The 20,257-nt window shown below is 43.7% G+C and overlaps 1 protein-coding gene across 7 annotated transcripts in view; it reads left to right on the forward strand.

The window, feature by feature from the left end:
* The window catches only part of Npas3 (neuronal PAS domain protein 3), an 814,553-nt gene that overhangs the window by 737,079 nt on the left and 57,217 nt on the right, over positions 1 to 20,257 (forward strand). For all 7 annotated transcript variants that reach the window (XM_032907733.1, XM_032907727.1, XM_032907728.1 and 4 more), the window contains one exon: positions 9,987 to 10,105. In XM_032907733.1, coding sequence (XP_032763624.1) covers positions 9,987 to 10,105 — 119 coding nt within the window. The remainder of the gene's footprint in view (positions 1 to 9,986; positions 10,106 to 20,257) is intronic.

The following is a 20,257-nucleotide window of genomic DNA, read 5'->3' on the forward strand; positions in this document are numbered from 1 at the left end:
TCAGTGAGCTCCCCATAAGTACCTTTCTCTGTATCTCGCTCATCTGGTCTTTTTCTCAAATAAGAACACATATTTTAAGACAACCGTCACAGTAGAACAGCATCGAACATGGCCGACAAGCATAGCAAGTGACACGGGACAACTTCTCAGGCAATTGGTTTGTCTAGACCTATTAAGAGCCTTCAAAAATCAGTTCCTGCCCTTTCGGCTAGTAGGATTCTTTTCAAGGGATCTACCCTAAGAAACAAGAGCAGAGCTGTAAGATTAATGTCGAAGAAATATTGCATAGCCACTAAAAATGGTGTTTTCTAAAAGTGATGTAATGACATGAACAGATGAAGGTATGATAATGTTTTCTTAAAATGTTTGTTTTACAAGTGGTCCTAGAGTCCCAGTATCCATTTGCTGTCTTAACAGTGTCTAATAACATGAAAACCATAACCTCATAATGCTGTAAAACAAACACAGATATAATCTTTTTTTTTCTCTGTGAAACAAGGTCTCACTATGTAGGCCAGGCTAGCCCCCGACTTGTAGCAAATCTTTTACGGAGGTTACTGCATCATCTTATAGTATTTATTTCCTGTTGATATCCGTTGGTTACCCAAATGGTCTATCACAGCCTCACCTGACTTCAGTCTCCCACCAGCCTTTGCTTGGCTGACGATTGGATGCACAGCATTCCCAGAGCACCCATAGCTCTCCGTTCCTGACCCTTTTCTTCTCCTCCCTCTCATCCTCCCTTTCTTCCTCCCATCCCAGAAGTTCACATCTTTCTCTGTACTGATTAAGTTTCTCTGAGCTTTAAGTTTTGTCAGCTGGCATTTCCAACACGCACGACTGTAAGCTCTAGCGGCACAATCAGCACAGATGCTCACGGGGCCCTTTATTTTTAACACCAAAAATCACCAAGGAGAGAAGACTGCTTAACTCCGTCCTTCCCCACTCTTTCTGTACAATCTGCTTTCTCTGAATATCTTAGTGGGAACACCTAAGAGTGTTGAACGCCTCAGCCATGTTCACAAGTTCTCCCCTTGCTTCCCCTCCACTGAAGACAGGAACTTCCTCATAACTTCGAACAAATATTTGGAAGTAACACATTTAAAATGTCATGATAGATAGATAGATAGATAGATAGATAGATAGAGGTATAGGTATAGATATAGATATAGATATATAGATATCATTCACACTATTAGAGTCATTCAATAACTAATATAACTGAAAAAACTAGCAAGCTGTAATAGAATATTTGATGTATATGATGATGAATATTCATGTATTTGCAATATTGTCTTTGTGGGGCTACATGATGAGCCAAAGGTAAAACATTCCAAGGCAGGGAGGAGAGAGCAACCTTTGAAAATCTAAAAGGTGTGCTCTTACTGTATGCGTTTGGGGCGGGGAGTCCTGTTCTGGCTGCCAGAGGTTCGGTCCACTCCCTAACCTTCATCTGATGAGAGGAAGCCACTCCCACCTCAAAGCAGTTGTACTTCCCAGCTTTAGGGCGGGGAAAGGCAGAGTGCGGCCTTGTGTTTGCTGCTACCTTTCTCCAGGCTCCTCTAGATACCTCCATTCTCAAATACAGAGCCTGGCCAACACCTGTGCCTGAGATGGAGCCTTGGCTGGAATGCTAAGAAGACATGGCCGCTCGGCTGCATACCGGTTGCCAGCTACCACTCCGTGAGTAGGCTGCACGGAAGATCCATGTATATAAAATAGTATATTAAAGTAAACTTACAAAAGCAAAGAGCAATCACTGCAACTATAATTTTTTCTTCTTCTTTGGGAATTCTAATTTTAAAAGCATTAAAGGAGACAGCTGCTCATGCTGTGATACGCACTAAACAGCCCGAAGGATAAAAAAAAATATATTTGTAGCTCATAATAACTATTGACCTTTCTGATATACAGTGTTCCCCGCGTTAGCTATTCGGTTCTATCAGCAGTGAAGATTGAACATGAGTTTTTAATAGAAAACATGGGGTTTGAGCTGCCTTCACAAAGGTGTTTATGTATTATTTTGTACCGTACTACAAAGACTGAGTCCAGATGCCCTTTGTCTGGCATCAGAGGTATCGTAAAGAAAAGAAGAATGGAGAAGAAAGTGTAAAGAGAGGAGAGGAAATACAGGAATGAGGCAGAGGAGAAAGAAGAAGCCGCGTGCTGGTGAGGATCCTTTATATGAGGGATTGGCTCGTAACCCTTTTATTGCAGTGATAAAAGCATTGCCACACTCGATCCCGTACACAGTGTTCGTAATGGAATCCATGCTGTGCCCCAGGAGGGCATGCTATATTTTTTCCTCCAGAGCAGATCCCTCAAGTGGCAACATTTATAGGAAGTTTCCAGGAAGATTTAAAACACTGGCTGACAGTATTGGTACCGTGTATCCTTTGGCACAGTCACAGTGGCTCCCACGTTCTCTCTAAGGTTATCATCAGAATACCTGCCATTCCTCTTGAACCCTCCAGCCCGGTAGTTGTGTATAGAAACACCCACTGGTAGCAGCTTGTCGCTGACACTGTGTATATTTTCCCACAGAGATATCACCCAAACAACAACTGATAGCTGCAGGCAGCTGCCACACATGCTCCCTCAGAGGACAGCCTCAAGCAGCAGCCCTGCCTAGCACAAGGAGCCTGAGAAGCTACTCAGTCCTAGGATCCCATCCCCAGTCAAGCCAGGAGTGCCAGGGGTCCTGATAGGTGGCAGGGGTTGGCAGGCTATTAGACTTAACACTCTCTCTCTCTCTCTCTCTCTCTCTCTCTCTCTCTCTCTCTAGTCTCTCTCCCCCTCCCCGTTCTCTCCCCTTCTGTCTCTCTCTAGTCTCTATCTCTGTCTTTCTCCCTCTCCTCTCTCTATTCTCCCCTCTTCCCCTCCTCCCTCTCCCCCTCTCCTTTCTTCTTTTAATCTCTCTCTGTCTCTCTTTCTCTCTCCCACCTCCCCAGAATACTTTAAATGTTACTTTGAAAAGATCTGATTCAATATTATATCATTATTGAACCATGGTTATTTCACAGCTCTGCTCTGGAGTTTTCGTTAATGATTTGCAAGCTTCTAAACAAAGCTGCAAACTCACATGACTTGGAGCAGGAAGTGACCCTAGTGAGACTGACATAAATGGGGCTCACTTTAACCCAATCCTGAGCAAGCACCCCAGTAGACATTGAGGTCTCTGAGTCGGAGGATACCTACCACTGTACTGCCTGGGAAGGAAAAGGCATTCCAGAGCACAGAAAACAGAGGGCACTGATTGGCCATGTCACCAGGGCCACCAATTCCACTGTGGTACCCTGAGGGCTGTAGTACCAGGACATGGCAAAGACAGGCCTGTGGGATGAAACACAACTCTCAAGAGACAAAGCATTCTCTACCCAAAGATCCGGGCACCCTCTCTTACTACTGAAGATCCGGCCACCCTCTCTTACCAGCCTCTCTTACTACTGAAGATCCGGCCAGCCTCTCTTACTACTGAAGATCCGGCCACCCTCTCTTACTACTGAAGATCCGACCACCCTCTCTTACTCCTGAAGATCCGGCCAGCCTCTCTTACTACTGAAGATCCGGCCACCCTCTCTTACTACTGAAGATCCGGCCACCCTCTCTTACTACTGAAATAATGTTCCTTCCAAAAAACAAAAATCAATTCTGTACAATTCTGTAGAGACAAGCATGGGGAGAAGAGACCCTGATAGCTTGGGAGAGTGGCAGGGTGGAGTGGGAATTCTTGAAAGAAAGCAGGTAAGAAGGCTACCTTGTCTCAGCACAAGCAACCCAGGGGGATGAATGGGGCTGGAAAGATAATCCCACCTTGGGACATTGCATAGTCATGGTCCTGTGGTTAGCACCTTTGGAGAATTACCAACTTTAAAAACCAAGCACTGGGGCTGGAGAGATGGCTCAGCGGTTAAGATCACTGACTGCTTAGTCTTTCAGAGGTCCTGAGTTCAATTCCCAGCAACCACATGGTGGCCCACATCCATCTGTAAAGGGACCCAACGCCCTCTTCAAGTGCGTCTGAAGACAGTGACAGTGTACTCATATAAATAAATTGGTTTTAAAATATTAAGAAAACACAACTGAGCAGTTGAAGCTCTCCTCATGACATCGGTATCGCAGTTCATATTCCCTACGCTTGCAAGTCTGCCGAGCGACTTTCCCACCATTGCACAAGCGCAACCCAGGTCCTTGGTTATCCTGTATCACAACAGAGCTAGGGTTTCCCCAGAAAGGTTTAACATGAATAGCATAGCTGCTGTGAATTCTGATGTCCTTGAGCATGGAAAGCTTTAAAAAGGCAAGGCTGCCTCTGTAGCTCCCGGAAGCGAGGAGCCCAGGAACACCTTGTTCCAGGGCTGTGGACGCCAGAGTACAGTCATCTGCAGGCTCCCAGGGCTGGATGGTCCACTCCCAAGGTCATTAATGTGATTCTTGCTACACTGGCCTCTCCATAGGACTCTCTGAGTTTGTCACCACATCTCGCTGGTTTCTGTCAGGACTCAGGAGAGACCGTGGAAGAGCCAGCTCGTAGTCATACACTATCCACTCCTCTACGTGCTATTTAGTAAGGAAATCATCAGGTCCAGCCTGATGATTCCTCACTCAAGGAAACAGGAAGTGGCACCACCTTTGAAAAGAGGACTTTTGAAAGGATTCGTGGCAGCTTACAACTATCACAAATTTCATCTGGAATGAGTACAAGACCTGCCATAACAATTTTATGATTTTAAAAGATTCATGCTTGGCCTGCCGTTCATACAGTAGGTTGGAAAGATTTGATGAGTCAGTATTTAATGAATATTTGCTTCTGAATACACACACACACATATATATATCCTCAGCCATATCAATAAACATGTAACATATCCAAAGCAATGATTATATATATATATATATATATACACATACATATATATATATACACACACACACACACACACACAAAATGAACCATGCTGGGTGTCATAAGAGATCAAGGTTAAATGTCTGTCATGCTGCCTTGTGCTATTTAGGGTACAATTAAATGGAGATTAGAAGTATATTATAATGTAAGCTAAGAAAAGCGTGCTATCTGCATCATAGTCTTTAGACTCAGGTAAATATGTCATGTCTGTGCTCTGCTGGGACTGGAACTGCTGAGCGTCTGGACTAGGGCCTGAGAATGAGGTGACTTTTATGACATCTCATTGTCTAAAAGAAGACACGAGCATCAGCTCCAAGGAGCTTTGAGAGTACAGGTTGTCCTCAAGTGATAGAAAATGTTTAAATGTTTGTTATTAATGCATACTAATTGCTCTACCACTCCCTAGAAGGTTCTTGAGAATTTCCAGATTTGGGTACCTGTGGAGGTTCTAGAACCAATCTTGCATGGAGATCCGGGAATGGCTATATTTAATTCCATGTTATAAAGACTTACCCAAAATATACTCTTATACAAAGAAAATACCTTACTATTGAGAAGCAACATTTCTTAGTTAATTTTTTTCTTTTTCTTTCTTCTTTTTTCTCCCTGCACACATCAGGGTTGATGGTACTTGGAGGGTTCAGATGCTAGACCTGCTCTGAAAACTTTGGCTACACTGAAATAATCGCCCTATTGGTGCTTTACCCGTGTCCTTGTGGAGTCCCCACAGCAGATATTGACAGCATTCAGAAAGCTCTATCTGTCTCAACGCCTGCCAGCTCCTGCCCCTACCTCCTCCACCTACCTCCTCCACCTCCTGCCCCTACCTCCTCCACCTACCTCCTCCATTTACCTCCTGCCCCTACCTCCTCCACCTACCTCCTGCCCCTACCTCCTCCAGCAGCTCCTCCAGCAGCTCCTTCCCCCAGGATGATGCAAGGGAAGCACAGTCCACATTTAATAGGAGTCACCAGCAGATAAATGATAACTGAGGTTTCATTGTGATTACAGCATGTGCCAACATTCTGACTTTGATTATGGATTTTCAGCAAATTTTATAAAATATATCAAAATGGATATTCCAAGAACTGCGGCAATATAGATTTATTTAAAAGTGGAGGAGGTGGAAAGGTTGCTCATTGGTTAGGAAGAACACGTACCTCCTATAGAGGGAGGATCTTGGTCCCTAGGACCTCCATTAAATGGCTCACAACTGCCTATAACTCTACCTTTAGGGGATCCAGAGCCTCTGACCTCCATGGATGCTGAACTCATACACACACGCACATGCACCCACAGGGACATGCACACATTTTTTTCAAGAGTTGAGACCCCTGAGATTTAGCAGAACAGAGTAGTATGTATGCCTGTGTTTTGATTTAGCTTTTCATCATGTTGGCCTTGTTTTTATGGTTTATTTTTTTTTAATCTTTAAGCTTATATGTCATGGGCTAAGAGTAGACATGATGCAGATCTGACCCCTCTGTGCAGCTTCTCCACAGATCTGCCTGGTGTTTCAGGCAGTAGTTAGAGCTTCCTGGAATCCTAAACCTACAGAGTATGAGGCAGAAGAGGCCAGTCTCTGAGAGTTGACAGAAGCGTATTCCACATTTAGAAAGCACTCGAAAATAGTTTAGACATAAGATGGAGCCACTGTGTCTGGAGAACCCAGGTCTCGAGTGGACTTCTCCCCCTACTCCATCCCTCCCTCAGCACAACCACAACCTGGCCCAGCCACCGTGCCTCCTCCCCATGCAGCCCTCCTCCCACCTGGACTGTCTGTCACCTGAGATTCTCTCAGAAAGCTGTTCATCTGAGGTGGATGCCCTGGCCTGTCACATTGCAAGTAAAGCCTCTCTTCCCAGGAGAGACACCACTGGGACAACTGCAATAAACCGTTTGCTACCCCATAGGGTAGCCTGGCCATGGTGGGAGTGTTCTGAGTAAGCCGGCCACCTGTCCCATTGAAAGATGGAACAAGGCAGGCCCCTGTGCCTGGAACCGGGAAGCTAAGGGCAGTTGAAGTGGAAGTCACCATCTTGAAAACAAGCTCTGACTGTCCCACCTACATCTCACTGACTCCTCGGTCCCCTTGCTCTTGAAATTAAAGCATGATGGTTAATTTAGATTCTAAATCTCTGCTTCACTGGGGCAGAGCCTGACCTTAGCATTCCTTACACACCAGTTACCCTGGTGTCACTAACATTACCCTGCATGTTCAGGCACTTACTACCATGATGTGAGGTGGATGCTGTCCTCCTGCCTCCGTAGGACATGACAGGGTGTTTGGCTGCCCAGCCCACGCGAGGCTGTTTTCACCCAGCTGGAAGCCCCCTTACTGCAGCCTCTCCCATAGGCTCTGAGTGTTTTACTGTGCAGTTCTTGTTCTGAGAGCAGCGAGTTTTCTCAACATGCCAGAATGACCTTCTCTTCTACGGTGAGATGCTCCCTTTCCGAATGGGTGAGGACATCCAGAACCCTACCCCTAAAGCCCTAAAGACATATTTCCCTTCTCTGAGAAGTTTCTTTATTTCTGTTCCCTCTGCTATTGCAAACACAATCTTGCTGAACAGAGCTAAATTTTTAAAAGCCGAGCTGGTGCTGTGGATTTTGATGGCTTCACGTTAGTTCAAGTCTCTGAGGACCAGTGTCAATAAATGTGTAAGGGACAACAGTAGATGGGCATACTTTTCCATTTCCAGCAGGATGAAAAACTGCTATAAATTAAGTCTAACCTTAAATGTATAATCTGTCCTTGGGAGAAAGAAAAAAAGAGAGAGAGAGAGAAGGATAGAGCATCTTCAAGCTCTCGGCATCCCTTACGAGAAAAAAAAATTGGTTCTAAGGGTCTCTGATCTTGTGTTTTAGTAAAATAGAACTGCACGGCTGACTGACAGTTCTGATCTAAAGCATTTACGTTTAAGTTTTGATCTCTCTGCTTTTGATTAAAACTAATGAGCTCATTTAATTCAAAATGGGAATCTCTGATAAGAGAAATAAGGTTGATGTGATTGGATTAGAGGGGCAAATTAAACTCTTAGAGCAGAAGTTTGTGCTTATATAGTGTATTAAAAAGCTGTTGGCGTATTATGGCGTGTTAGATGATGAGAAAAATTTCATAGTAATTCATATTTAATCAGAAGAAATGAAAGTACTAAATATAACATGGCTCTGCTTTTCCCTCGAGTGATAAAAAGCTGTACATTTAAAATGACATCAGATCCGTGCTCTCTAAAACAAAAAAAAAAGAAAGCCTTGGGAGAGGCACGTAAGGAAGGGGCAGTTGTCCGATGTCCTGCACCCCAGAGTAGAAAATGCTAAAAAAGTAGGAGATTGAGCCTCACCCAGCGATGACTGAGGTGCTGAGTCCCCTAGGCCACAGAGAGCACAGTGCCTGTGACTGCGGTGGCCACACCCTCCTGTCACCTGAGCATCAGTCACATTCAATAGGAAAAGAGAGATTACTTATTCTTTAAAATATACAAACAGCATTATATATTTATAATAGTTAATAATAAACATAAATAATAATATAAATAGTTTGAAGTTTCTCCCAATTTTTAATCTCTTTTACAATTGTTTTCTCCTATGATCCTTACAGCTCGCTTCTTTTCCTCCTTCCTTCCGTTTTTTTAAATTTTGTTTTTGTTTTTGTTTCTGGAGACAGGGCTCTCACTGTGCAGATACTCAATATGTGAGCAGGCTGGCCTTGAACTCATAGAGATCTTCCTGCCCCTGCCTCCCAGGATTCATGTGTGTGAGCCACGGTCCCCAGCCTCTTACAGCTCTTCATTACATGGATTTTGTCTGTTTGTTTGTTTTGTTTCATTGTTGTTGTTGTGTTGTTTAACCTCTGTTTCAGAAAAAAGAAAGAATAGTGTTAAATTAAAGCTAGTAAAAAAAAATCCAGTTTGTTGATGGACTTTATTCTTTTTAATTTTCAAATAAGAAAAAAATAATATCTAAGAAGACCAAAATTAGAATATTTATTAGTATAAAATCCCCAAATTTAATTTTTTGCAGCAAAATGCTTCAATTTATAGAATCTCTTCAAAATGTCTTTAAAAGGAAATTGACTTTTATAGCCCGCTTGCCATTGCTTGGATAAAGGGTCTTAGATCAACCTGTGGCCACCCACCACAAAGGTAAAAACATATTCTATTCAGTCTAGAAGCATTTCCTGGGGTAGAGCGACTGCTCTGTTTAAGATAGAAAATGTCCTGTATTAAACGTGGAGAAGTAGAGGGGCTGGGAAAGGTAGCTCGGCGGTTAAGAACAAGCACTGCTCTTGCAGAAGACCCAGGTTCACCTCCCAGAGCCCACAGCTGGGACCCACAACCAACCCCTGTCACTCCAGCCCCAGGAGATCCAACGCCCTCTTCTGGCCTCTGTGGGCACCTGCACTAGTGCACAGAGCCCCAACACAGACACACATAATTAAAAATAAAACAAATACTTAAAAAAATAAAATCAGAAGTAGAAAAACAGGCTCTGCTGTTTGGCTGACAACTGGGGCAACAAGCCACTGCGATGAGACTTCAATACCTGTGTCGTTTTCCTTTCTCTTTGCCTGTCCATCCCATTCTCTTGCCTCCATCCGCACTCAGCTGAGAGGATTGCATGCTTCCTGTTCACAGTGAAAAGACTCAGCTGAGAAGGCTGTGGAGAGAGAATGAGCAGCAGCCCCTGTTGCTAGAGCATCCCTGCCTAGACCCTGTCCATCCCATCAACACTTGGGCCCTTCCCTCTCAAAGCACTGCTTCTGCGCATGGCAGCCAATGCTCGAAGGAAGCGGCAATTACTTACTCTCAGGCCCCACTCAGGGAGCCGCAGCAAATTAAAAGACCTGAAAAGCTCTTGCTAAAAACTGGAAAGGAGTTTCTCTAGATGCCTTAATTTTTCTTTTTTTTTTTCTTTTCTGCAAAGTAAACATTTTCTCAACGAGGTAAATTGATTACAACACTCTTAGCACCCATCAGTCATTTATTTTTAGTGAACTCAAGGGTTGCACCTGAGTAACGGCTCTGGGGCGCTGCGCAGAGGCGGAAGTCACACGTGTCTGTGTTTTTCTCTTCCTCAGTGGAGACAACCAGCCCCGGTCTGCTAACTACTGACAACACCCTTGAACGGTCCTTTTTCATCCGAATGAAATCTACTCTGACCAAACGCGGAGTGCACATCAAGTCGTCGGGATATAAGGTAAACTGGGCTGGGAAGGGGACACAGCCAACCAGAGGCAGTTTACACTGAGTTTCCCAACTGCTTTTGGGTCCGTAGAATTAGCACATGGGACTGGAAGTGTTGCATACCATAGGCTCCCTGGCTATTTTTCTACCTCAACAGAGACATCTTTATATCCCCTCCTTATCACTTCAGATGTAACTGGTGCATCAAATGCCCAACCCCTGTCTTTCCTTCACGCCCCTGGTTATTAATATGCCAAGTGCTTCAGCGCCTGTTAGGAATTCACACTGGTGGAGTGGGAGAGGCAAATTCCTTTCAATCCTTCAGGAATTGTTCTAGAATACCTTCTAGGAGAGTCCCCCTTTTCTCACGCTCCCCTTAAAATATCCCCTTTCTCTGAAAAGACGATCCCCGTCAATAACACTATCACCTAGATTTGTACACGCTGATAAAATAGAAACGAGTCTGGGGGTGGGTGGGGAGAAGGTGAAGTGTTCCCTGTGCAAGCCTAGGGACTCTAAGTTTGTGTTCCTAGCACCCACTTAGCAAGCCAGGCTGAGTGACACTGAGGAGGGAGAGATAAGAGGTTCCCCGGGGCTTGCTGGCCAGCCCCGACTAGCACAGTCAGTAGGCTTATCAAGCTCCAGGTTCAGTGAAAAACTATCTCGAAAAGTAAGAGGGCAAGCAATTGAGGAAGACACTGGACAGCAAACTATGGTCACCACACCCACATACACACAGACACAGACACACATACACACACAGACACAGACACACACACACACACACACACACACACACACACATCAGGTGGAATCTTAGAATACTTCATTTTAAAATTATAATTCCTGGACATTCGTCGTACTTAGGCATTCACAGAATACTCAAAACTACAAGGCATACACATATTCCTCACGCGCAGAGACCGAGTTTGGAGTCACAATCTACACAGCACCGTCATTTTAAGGCTGAGGATATCTCAAGAAATCCCAACATTCTGGTTACTATAGCAACATAAATTAAGAGCTAGAAAATTTATGAAATGCCTTTGGAAACCTGAATCATACAATTTTACAACACACTAACCAGTCTCTTAAACAGCATTCATTGTGCATCGGAAGGCAAACACAGACAGAATGTCGCACCAGTGTGCCAGCGCGACCTGCTCCAGGCTGAGACCTTAAAGCTTATCTGTGTTCTTTAGGGTGACACCAGCATTGTTGGTGGCGCTAACAACCGTTACTGACAGGGTTTAAAAACCTTTATGTAAGTCATCAAAATGCTAGCGGCTATATAAAGTCAGAGGCATGCACTTTCATTGACATTAATTCTTTAAAGGAAAAAAAATGTTTTAAGAAAAAGGAAGGTGGTGGAAAATCCTTCCCAGGACGACCTTTAGCTGAGCTGTCCTATAGTCTGAAAGGCACAGGAGAAGCAACCTTGACCTTTAGCTGGGTATAAAGCAAAGAGGGAGCAACCAGTCAGTTCCTACGGTAGCTTTTCCCATAGCCAGTTATTATACGTCAGTGCCTTGTCGGGAAGGAAGACAGGCCTGTTCTTCATGGTCGTTGATGCGTCCCTGTCTTGGAGAACAGTGTACATTTACTCCTTATTAACCACGAGCACATTCAGATTCTCTAAGTAGACTGCAGGTGTGAGATATTGTTTAAGTGCTAGAAAGGGTCATTCCTTGGACTCCAGATTTGGGAATCCTGGGGTTCCATTTTTAACTCTTGCTTTCCTGCCTGCCAGCATCCTTTCTCATTCCGGCTGGTTGATAATGGGCATACCACAAGTGGAAAGAAATAGCTAGTATAATTCATATATCATTGACTAATTTGTCTTTAAAAAATGATTTCATAATCTACAAACTATAGTTTACAAAGCTCTTTGGATATTTGATCTGCAAAAAGAGTGGTATGGATGGCTATAACAACAATAAAGACAAATGTTTGTCTAGGCATCAGACCAAGCATCTTCTTGGGTTGTAGTTGGCCATTTGGGTGCCTCAGTAAAGGTAGTTTTGCTGCCTGATCTGGTTAGACTTGTGAACACCATCCGTTGAACAGAGACTTTTGAGCTCCCAGTATGGGCCTTGTTTTAGAGTCTACAATCCCAGCATCAAACAATGCAAAGTCTTCCCTTTCACAGCGCTCGAAACATCGGAGTGGGGAAAGGACTATATCGAGTAATAAAGCAGTGATTTAGAGAGTAGTGAAAGCTAAAGGAACAGCAGCCAGCATCTTGGAGCCCTGTGACAGGCTGGGCTTAGCTCTCACAGCTGTCCTAGAAGAGAGTGTTGGGCTGTTCTCACTCAATACACATAAAGAAACAAAGGGTGGAAAAATTAGCCTGCCCAAGGTCACATGCTGAGGAAAGAGAGCTCGGACTTTAGAATGCTGACTCCATACCCCCCTGCCTTTACTCACCAGGCTACACTATGCAGAGTGAAGTGAGGAAATGTGAGCCCCAGACACCACTTAGATAGGACAGGTCACGGGAGGCTCCCCGAAATTGGTGGCATGTTGTGGCCTGTAAGTCATGAGTAAGAAGGGACCTCACACGTACAATTAGAGAGGGAGAGATGTCTGAAACAACATGAACCTGGGATTAAAGGCCTCTTACTATAAAAAGGAGACAAAATTTCAAAAGGACAACCTTAGGCCAAAAGGAGTTAGCAAGCATTTAAGGAACAGTTCAAGAACCTGTTACTTCATGTCACTTCCACATGCCTGTCAGGAAGTCTGTCTCAAGAAACCACGGACAGCTCTAGACAACGTCTTGTGCCCCTCCTCAGATCTGCTACCCACAACCATTTTATCCACCCCCGCCCCTTGTAAGATGAATCTTCCAGCAGGCCCAGCCTTGCCCCTTCTTTGCAACAAACGTTCCTCATTAATTAACCTTGTCTGAAAGTTAGGGGAAGGCCCAGCAAGAGCCGGTGACATAGCACAGCTGAGCAACGTCCCTGTTTATCTGTTCATTCTCAGTAAGTAAATCTAGCAGCTTATAAAACATTCCAATAAAACTAGTAATCACCCACCACCACACAATAAACGTAATAAAAAGGAACTGCAATGATAATTTCTCTGTACTTCCAATATTCCTTCTAATTTATTATCATCATGTACATGTTGGTTTTCCCATAAAGGTCCACAGGACTGTCTAGGTCATTGTATTTCTTTGTTTTTTTCTATGACCTTGGACTATGCGGTCTATAGACCTTTCTAACTTTCTCCAGGACTTCATATCTTCCGGTTGTCAGGGTAGCATTTACAGCAACAAAAGGAGCAGATACCCAATGCTAACTGAGTACAGGGAACTGTGTACTATTAGTCCGCAAAGGAGCATTATTTTAAAATCTTCTCCGTGTAGTCTGCATATTGTATGCAGTTTGCAGGCTGTGACACTGAGGCTTTCACAGGTGGCCTTCAGCCCTTTGCCTTGTGCAGCTCTTAAACAGCTGCAGGGAATTGGAATGAAAGCCGGGCGATTGAGTTCCAGAGTTGGCCCTCTCAACCCTTCTGCTTCACTCATCAAGAACGCAGACAATCTGTCATCACTGAGGTGGTGGGCCTCAGTATTTGGTCCTTTACATTTCTAAAAGGAAAGCACTCTGCCTGAGACCTTCCTGGTGTAGCTTACAATGTCCCACTCCTCTAATGCACCCGGGTGTGGAGAGTCTAACAGACCCATCCTCCCTCCCAGGGCCCGCATCCTGATCACATAGATGGCACGCGCCCCTAAGCTGGATCTCCAAAGTTTGCAGCATCTTGGCACAATGCCACCATGAGAAATTCTACTCCTGATCCCATCTGCTGGGTCACAGTCAAAGCACAGATGGCACTAAAAATAACCCACGAGTCTACCTCCAGGCTTTGTGCACACGGTGTCTATGAAACATAAATGAGTTTTTGGGTTTGAACTTCTTCAGTCCCATCCCCCAAATTCTTGTAATATTTTAAAAGCTCAAACACTTTTGGCCCCAAGCATTTCAGATAAGGGTTACTCAGCCTGGACCTCATAACCAAGAATTCTAACCAAGAAGGGCCCACTCAGTCCCCTGATACAGCAATGGAGTACGGAGGCCTCACTTGCCACACTTGCCACACCCTAGACCTCGGGAAATTGCTCTAATGAAGTTTTGTTCTTTTTGCCCTCCTCTGCCTAGAAATCCACGGTCGCGTGTTATCTGGTCAAGCCACTTTTTATGCCTCAGGGGCCTCCCTGTTGTTTGGGTCTCATTGTTGGCCACATATCTTAGCATAACACAGCTCTCATTTAAATTGCCTTGCATCAATATTCTGCCTTCTTGATTAGGTCTATGTCTGGGGGAACTTACTAGGTAGAGCACATGGGGCAGAAGGAGATATGTAATCAGGAAAATTATGGAAAGGAACGCTAATTGGGTCGTCTCCTCAGCTCCTGTCTTTGGAGGATAGCTTCCGTCGGTGTGGAACTTTCAGCTTTCTAATCTACTCCTGCATGCCCACCAGCACCTCTGTCATCTCTGGAATATTTATCCCCACACGTTTTAATGTCCTGACTCTAATAGCAGAGCAGAGCAGCCTATACTCTGGAAACAGAGAGTCCCTATCCCATTTTATGCAGTACTAAGAGTGTCTTTCACTTCTTCACCAGGGTGATGGCTGTTCCTGTATGGCAGGTACTCGGGGATCATAAAAGGATGCTGGGGGAATTCAGGGAAAAATTTAAACCCCAACAACCCTTATCTGGGATGATTTGGTGCCAAAATCTTGAACTAAATGACTGAAAGCCCATGCAGTCTCCTTAAGATATAAAGAATTAGAACAAGAGAACTTGTAATTCACTGGTTTATTGCAGTGATTCTCAACCTTCCTAACGCTGCGAGTAATTCCCCAACCACAAAATTATTTTTATTGCTACTTTATACTATACTCTTGCTATTGTTATGATCCATAATGTAAACATCTGGTATGCAGGATATCTGATATGTGACCCCCATGAAAGGGTCAGTCAACCCCAAAAGGGGTCATGACCCCCAGGTTGAGAATCACTGCTTATTGAGAGTATTGGTAACTTCCATTTTATAAACTTCCATTTTATAAATTTCTTAGTCTTACATGTACAGTAGCAATATAGCTAAAGAAAGCCTTGCCTTCTCTAATCATACATGTAAGTGTCTTTGAAAGTACAAATATCTCTCGTTCTGAGAGTTTCTGGGAGTTCCTAGCATAAATAGGAACTGTCCTGTGGCATAAATAAGATCATGTAATTTCCACAGTGGTTTTATTCTCTTTGGACTTTGTAGAACTCTTTAAAGATTTGATGATACCCATGGAGCCTTCCATGGTAAATTCACTTTGTATCTACAGGTTCTTGAATTCTTGGGGCTTATCCATTCATCTCGTAAGAAAAGCTCAGTTAATATAAAGCCATTTAATACTCAGAACGTATTAAAAGAACAAGTTATTATGTCTTCCAAAAGATATTTTCAGTACACGCTCACCCTTGACTCACCCCTCCATCCCATTTACCTAGCTAGAGTTAGAATACCCTGAAGTCCTGTACCAAGAGCATCAGCTCCTAGACTACAGACACAGAAAGCCATGTTTTCCATTATGATATTCCTCTTATAAAGATCATTTCTAAAATGATTACTGCAAAATATTGTTTAGAAATACTATACTTGCCAGGCAATCGTGGTACATGCCTTTAATCCCAGCACTCGGGAGGCAGAGACAGGCAGACCTCTGAGTTTGAGATCAGTATGGTCTACAGGGTGAGTTCCAGGACAGACAGGGCTATACGGAGAAACCCTGCCTCAGAAAGCCACTGACAGAGAGAAAGTCAGGGACAGAGAAAGACAGAGAGAGGGTGGGGGAAGAAGAAAAAATACTACATTTAAACTAAGGGCTAGCAAGACAGCTCGGTTGGTAGCTTGCATACAAGTCTGATGACCTGAGTAAATAATTACAAAGAGTATAGGTTTTGATGGCACCTGCTACTGAGCTCAACATCAAAATCACAGCTAGTTAATTCCAAAGGCTGAAGGTTCTTTCTCTACAAACTGAGCCTTGCTTGGATGTTTCTATTGATGAGTTTCAGGGTGCTTGCAATACTGGCCTATATCTTGCTCTATCATTTGTTTGGAATTTTGGCTCTTGGGTTAATTCTTCAGGCAGGTCCATAAGCCTCAAGATGCCTCCCCTTCCCACGTGATCCCCACTGGTGTTAGTGCACTGCTGAACTTGGCCAGGTCTCCCTGTGCCACTTTCTATTCCCCAACCCAAATGCCTCTTTTTCCGGATCTGCCGTGAGACATTTCCAAATTAGCTCCTAGGAGACTATTTCTCCCTGCTTCTCCTGTACTCTGCTTGGGTACCTTCCCATGGCCTCAGAGACATTGACTTCTCTGCTGCCGTGTCCTCAGCTGCTCACAGGACCAGGATGCTTATGAAGCTGACACCAGGTTCTTTGTCAAGCCGTTCTTCCTGAGAATCTTCCCACGGAGGTCCTAGCTTGCCCAGACCCTTATCTTTCCTGAAATGCATGTGTACAGTCATGGTGCTATGGTCTTGACTGTGTTGTTTACGTTTCCCAAAATGCATCTTGGCTACCTGGGAACTTTTTCACCACTATGACACCCACAACTGACTGCTTTTTTAATTCCCCCTCCATCTCTGAGCTACTGTGTAATCACACATGCTCCTTTGTGCCTGTTTTCTTATTGGTAAAGTGAAGTAGTACATAATTTTGTGTTTTTCCTACAGATCAAATCACTCAAGCTCAACTAAGCATCTCCTTGCCATTTTATGAAATATTTTCCTATAATTTCAGTGAATATCATAATATGTCTTTTTAGGCAATTACCTCTGATTTCCCAATTTTGAAAGTAAGTAAGTAAAACTGGGGTGCAGAAATATGACTTGGTAAAAGGCAAGGCTCAAAGAAGTATCCGTATTTCCTGAATCCAAATGCCTTCTCCCTTCTAAGGCTCCGTGGTGAATGCTGGGTAGTTCTCCTTTCCTCCCAAGCGCTGTCTGCTGCATCAGGCTGCTATTCAGCAAATGTTTTCTGAGTTAAACTGCATGTTTTCCCTTCTTTTGAAATGTGAATGAGGATTGTCTACAGGACTGGGTGCCATTTCATACCATCAGATAGCACGAATTCAGTGACTTCTCTTTTGCTTTGGCCAAACTGTAGAGACAATTTCCAGACAAGGATTTCTTTAGCTCATGCCTTCAGCTGCCTCAGTCCACCATGGATGTCTGAGCTGTGATGAAACATCATGATCAAAGCAAAGGGGGAAAGGGTTTCTTTGGCTTACACTTCTACATTGCAGTCACCTCTGAAGGAAGTCAGGACAGGAACTCAAATGGTAGGAGGCTGGAGGCAGGGGCTAATGCAGGAGCTATGGAGGAGTGCTTCTCACTTGCCTACTGGCTCCTCATGGCTTGCTCAGCCTGCGTTCTCACAGACGCTAGAACTACCGACCCAGAGATGGCACCACCTACAATGGGCTGGGCCCCCTACATTAGCTACTAATTAAGAAAATGGCCTTCAAGCTTTCCTAGAGCCTTTTCTTATGGGGGAATTTTCTTGATTAAGGTTCCCCCCTCTTGTGTTATGTTGACATAGATCCAGCACAGGCAGGGAAGGCATGGCAGAGAAGCCGAGGTCGTACCACTCTGGGCAGGGAGCAGGAAAGAGGAATGTGAATGCCTACTGTCTTTCTATTCTTTCCCCCTTTTATTTTGTCTGTACCACCAGCCTATGCTGAGGGGTTGATGCTACCCCTACCCCTCAGGCAAGGGTTGCTTCCCACTGTTTACCTCTGGAAACACCCTCACATACACCCGGAGATCTACATCAACCTCAAGGCAATCCTCTATCCAGTCAGGTTGACAATAGAGCTTAACCTACCGTTTGCTACTCTGACATTAGAGGCATTTAGAGCAGTGGTTCTCAACCTGTGGGTCACAACCCTTTGAGGGTCAACTGACCCCTTTCACAGGGACCACCTAAGACAACCAGAAAATGTAGATATTTATATTATGACTCATAACGGTATCAAAATTACAGTTGTGAAATAGCAACAAAAATAATTTTGTGGTTGGGTCATCACAACATGAGGAATGTATTAAAGGGTCACAGCATTGCTATAATAAACCCATTAAAGGGTTGAGAACCATTGGTTTAGACTGACCCTCGGAACAGCTATAAGCCCAAATAACTGTACACGAACTGGCTTCCATTTCTCCATTTTCCCTCAAGTAATTGTGAATCTTTCTCAATGTATTACCCAAATCAAAGTGTACAATATTCCTGTGGACACTAGTTCAGAAAATGACAAATACAGATTAGCATCTCGCTGTCACTTCCTGTCAGTCTGTGGTGATCGCCATTTTCTTTCTTTTAAATGATCTTTGGAAAGAGTTTTTTTCCTACAATTCTTAAATTTTATGTAATATAGCTTGATCATATTTTATTGTTCCCAACATCCCAACCCCTCCCTACTGATCCAACTTCATGTTCTCCCGGCTTTAACATTTACGGGCTGCATTTCTAATTATTAGAGTATTGGCTAGTACCTCCCTCATGGCCCAATTCTATGACTCCTTGGAAATTGTAAAGAGTATAGAAAGTGCTGTCATAGGGAACTGGCTCTCGGCTTGCCCAAGAAAGTAACTACATTCGGAGAGCAGCATTGCATGGAGGAATGCCTAGCACTAATGGAGGGTGTGGTGTAGCTACAGCTTTTCTCTGGAGATTTCTGAGAGCATTCATCAGTTGGAAGTTGTTCCCTCTCTCTCTGCCATCATCCAAAAGTTCCTCTTAGTCTGGGTTTCAGAGATGCCCCATAATCTAGGCACATTTATACTTCCGCTGAAGCTTTTGCTTCAGTTCCATGTTGTCTTGAAAGGACAGCTGCAGCATCCTACAGCATCCAAGCTGTGCAGAACGTGGCTATCTTGTCAAATCAATAGATGGAGTTGCAGAGAGACCAACACTTCTGTCAATCAGTTCAGACTTTCTAAGACCGTGCATTTATTGCCTTTCAATCAACCCCGACACCCAGAAAAAAATTGGAGAAGAAAAAAAATTCCAGAGTAGAATTTATAGGCAGAGGTTACCCTGGTGAAAAAATGCAAATAGAACAGAGAACCAATAAAAAAAATCACAATTTCTAAATCATTTTATTCTCTGCTCATCTCTGCACAATTGTCCACTAGAACATGGTTTCCAGTATCATCTTATATATCTGACATTGTTTCTGATCTAAAAGCATGTATTTCCCATTATCAAGACAAGACAGTAGTTCCAGCTTGAGATGTGGCATTTCTGCCAGCACTGAACTATTTCACCAATCAGAGATATGATCACTAGCCACTCTGTGATGTGTCTAAATCCTAAGTATGTCAGAGACTGCGACCTAAATGTGCCACCAACCTACAGGTCCTCCATTTTGCATTATGTAAAGAAGAAGGTGGAGGAAGTCACTATAGCCCATCTGGCTGATGTTGTATCTTCTCTGGTTTCTACGCACTTGTGGCACAAACAACAAAAGTGATGGCCACTTTGGAAATGACATCCCTAAGGAAAAAAAATGTCCTTTTCAACGTAAGATGTCTTTAATACTTTTCAAAAACTGTAATGGTTTCATCACTGTAGTCTCACTCTCACAGATGTGTTTATATAATTGTTCCATTTATTGACAGGGGTTCATAGAAATTAGTTTTTAAATGAACCTGAGAACTAAAAGGTAAACACTTGGACAATTCATCATTTCTTCTCAGGCCAACACTTCAATATGCTGAGAGCCCCTGCCTCCCCAAAATAATCTCTTCCAATGGCTGAAGTAATAGTTTTTTTTAAACTCTGCACATTTTAAGTGCTTGAAGATAGATTACTCTGTGTGACACTCAGTACACCTCAAATCCGCCCTGATGAACAGTGATTAAGCATGGAGCTCTTACATCAGAAAACCAAGGATGGGGACTTCATTCTGCATTCCCAGCTCTTTGACTTTAAGTAGATCATTTGAATATTTGTAGTTTCCTGTCTCATAAAGAGAAAATGGTAAGAGAGCCTCCTTGGTGGGGCTACTGCAAAGTAAACAAAAGATATGAAAGTGAAATCCTTACCATGACTCCAGGCCCCAGGAGTATGTGGACCATGTCC

Source organism: Rattus rattus, chromosome 7, assembly GCF_011064425.1.
Source record: "Rattus rattus isolate New Zealand chromosome 7, Rrattus_CSIRO_v1, whole genome shotgun sequence".
In the NCBI taxonomy this organism is placed as follows: Eukaryota; Metazoa; Chordata; class Mammalia; order Rodentia; family Muridae; genus Rattus; species Rattus rattus.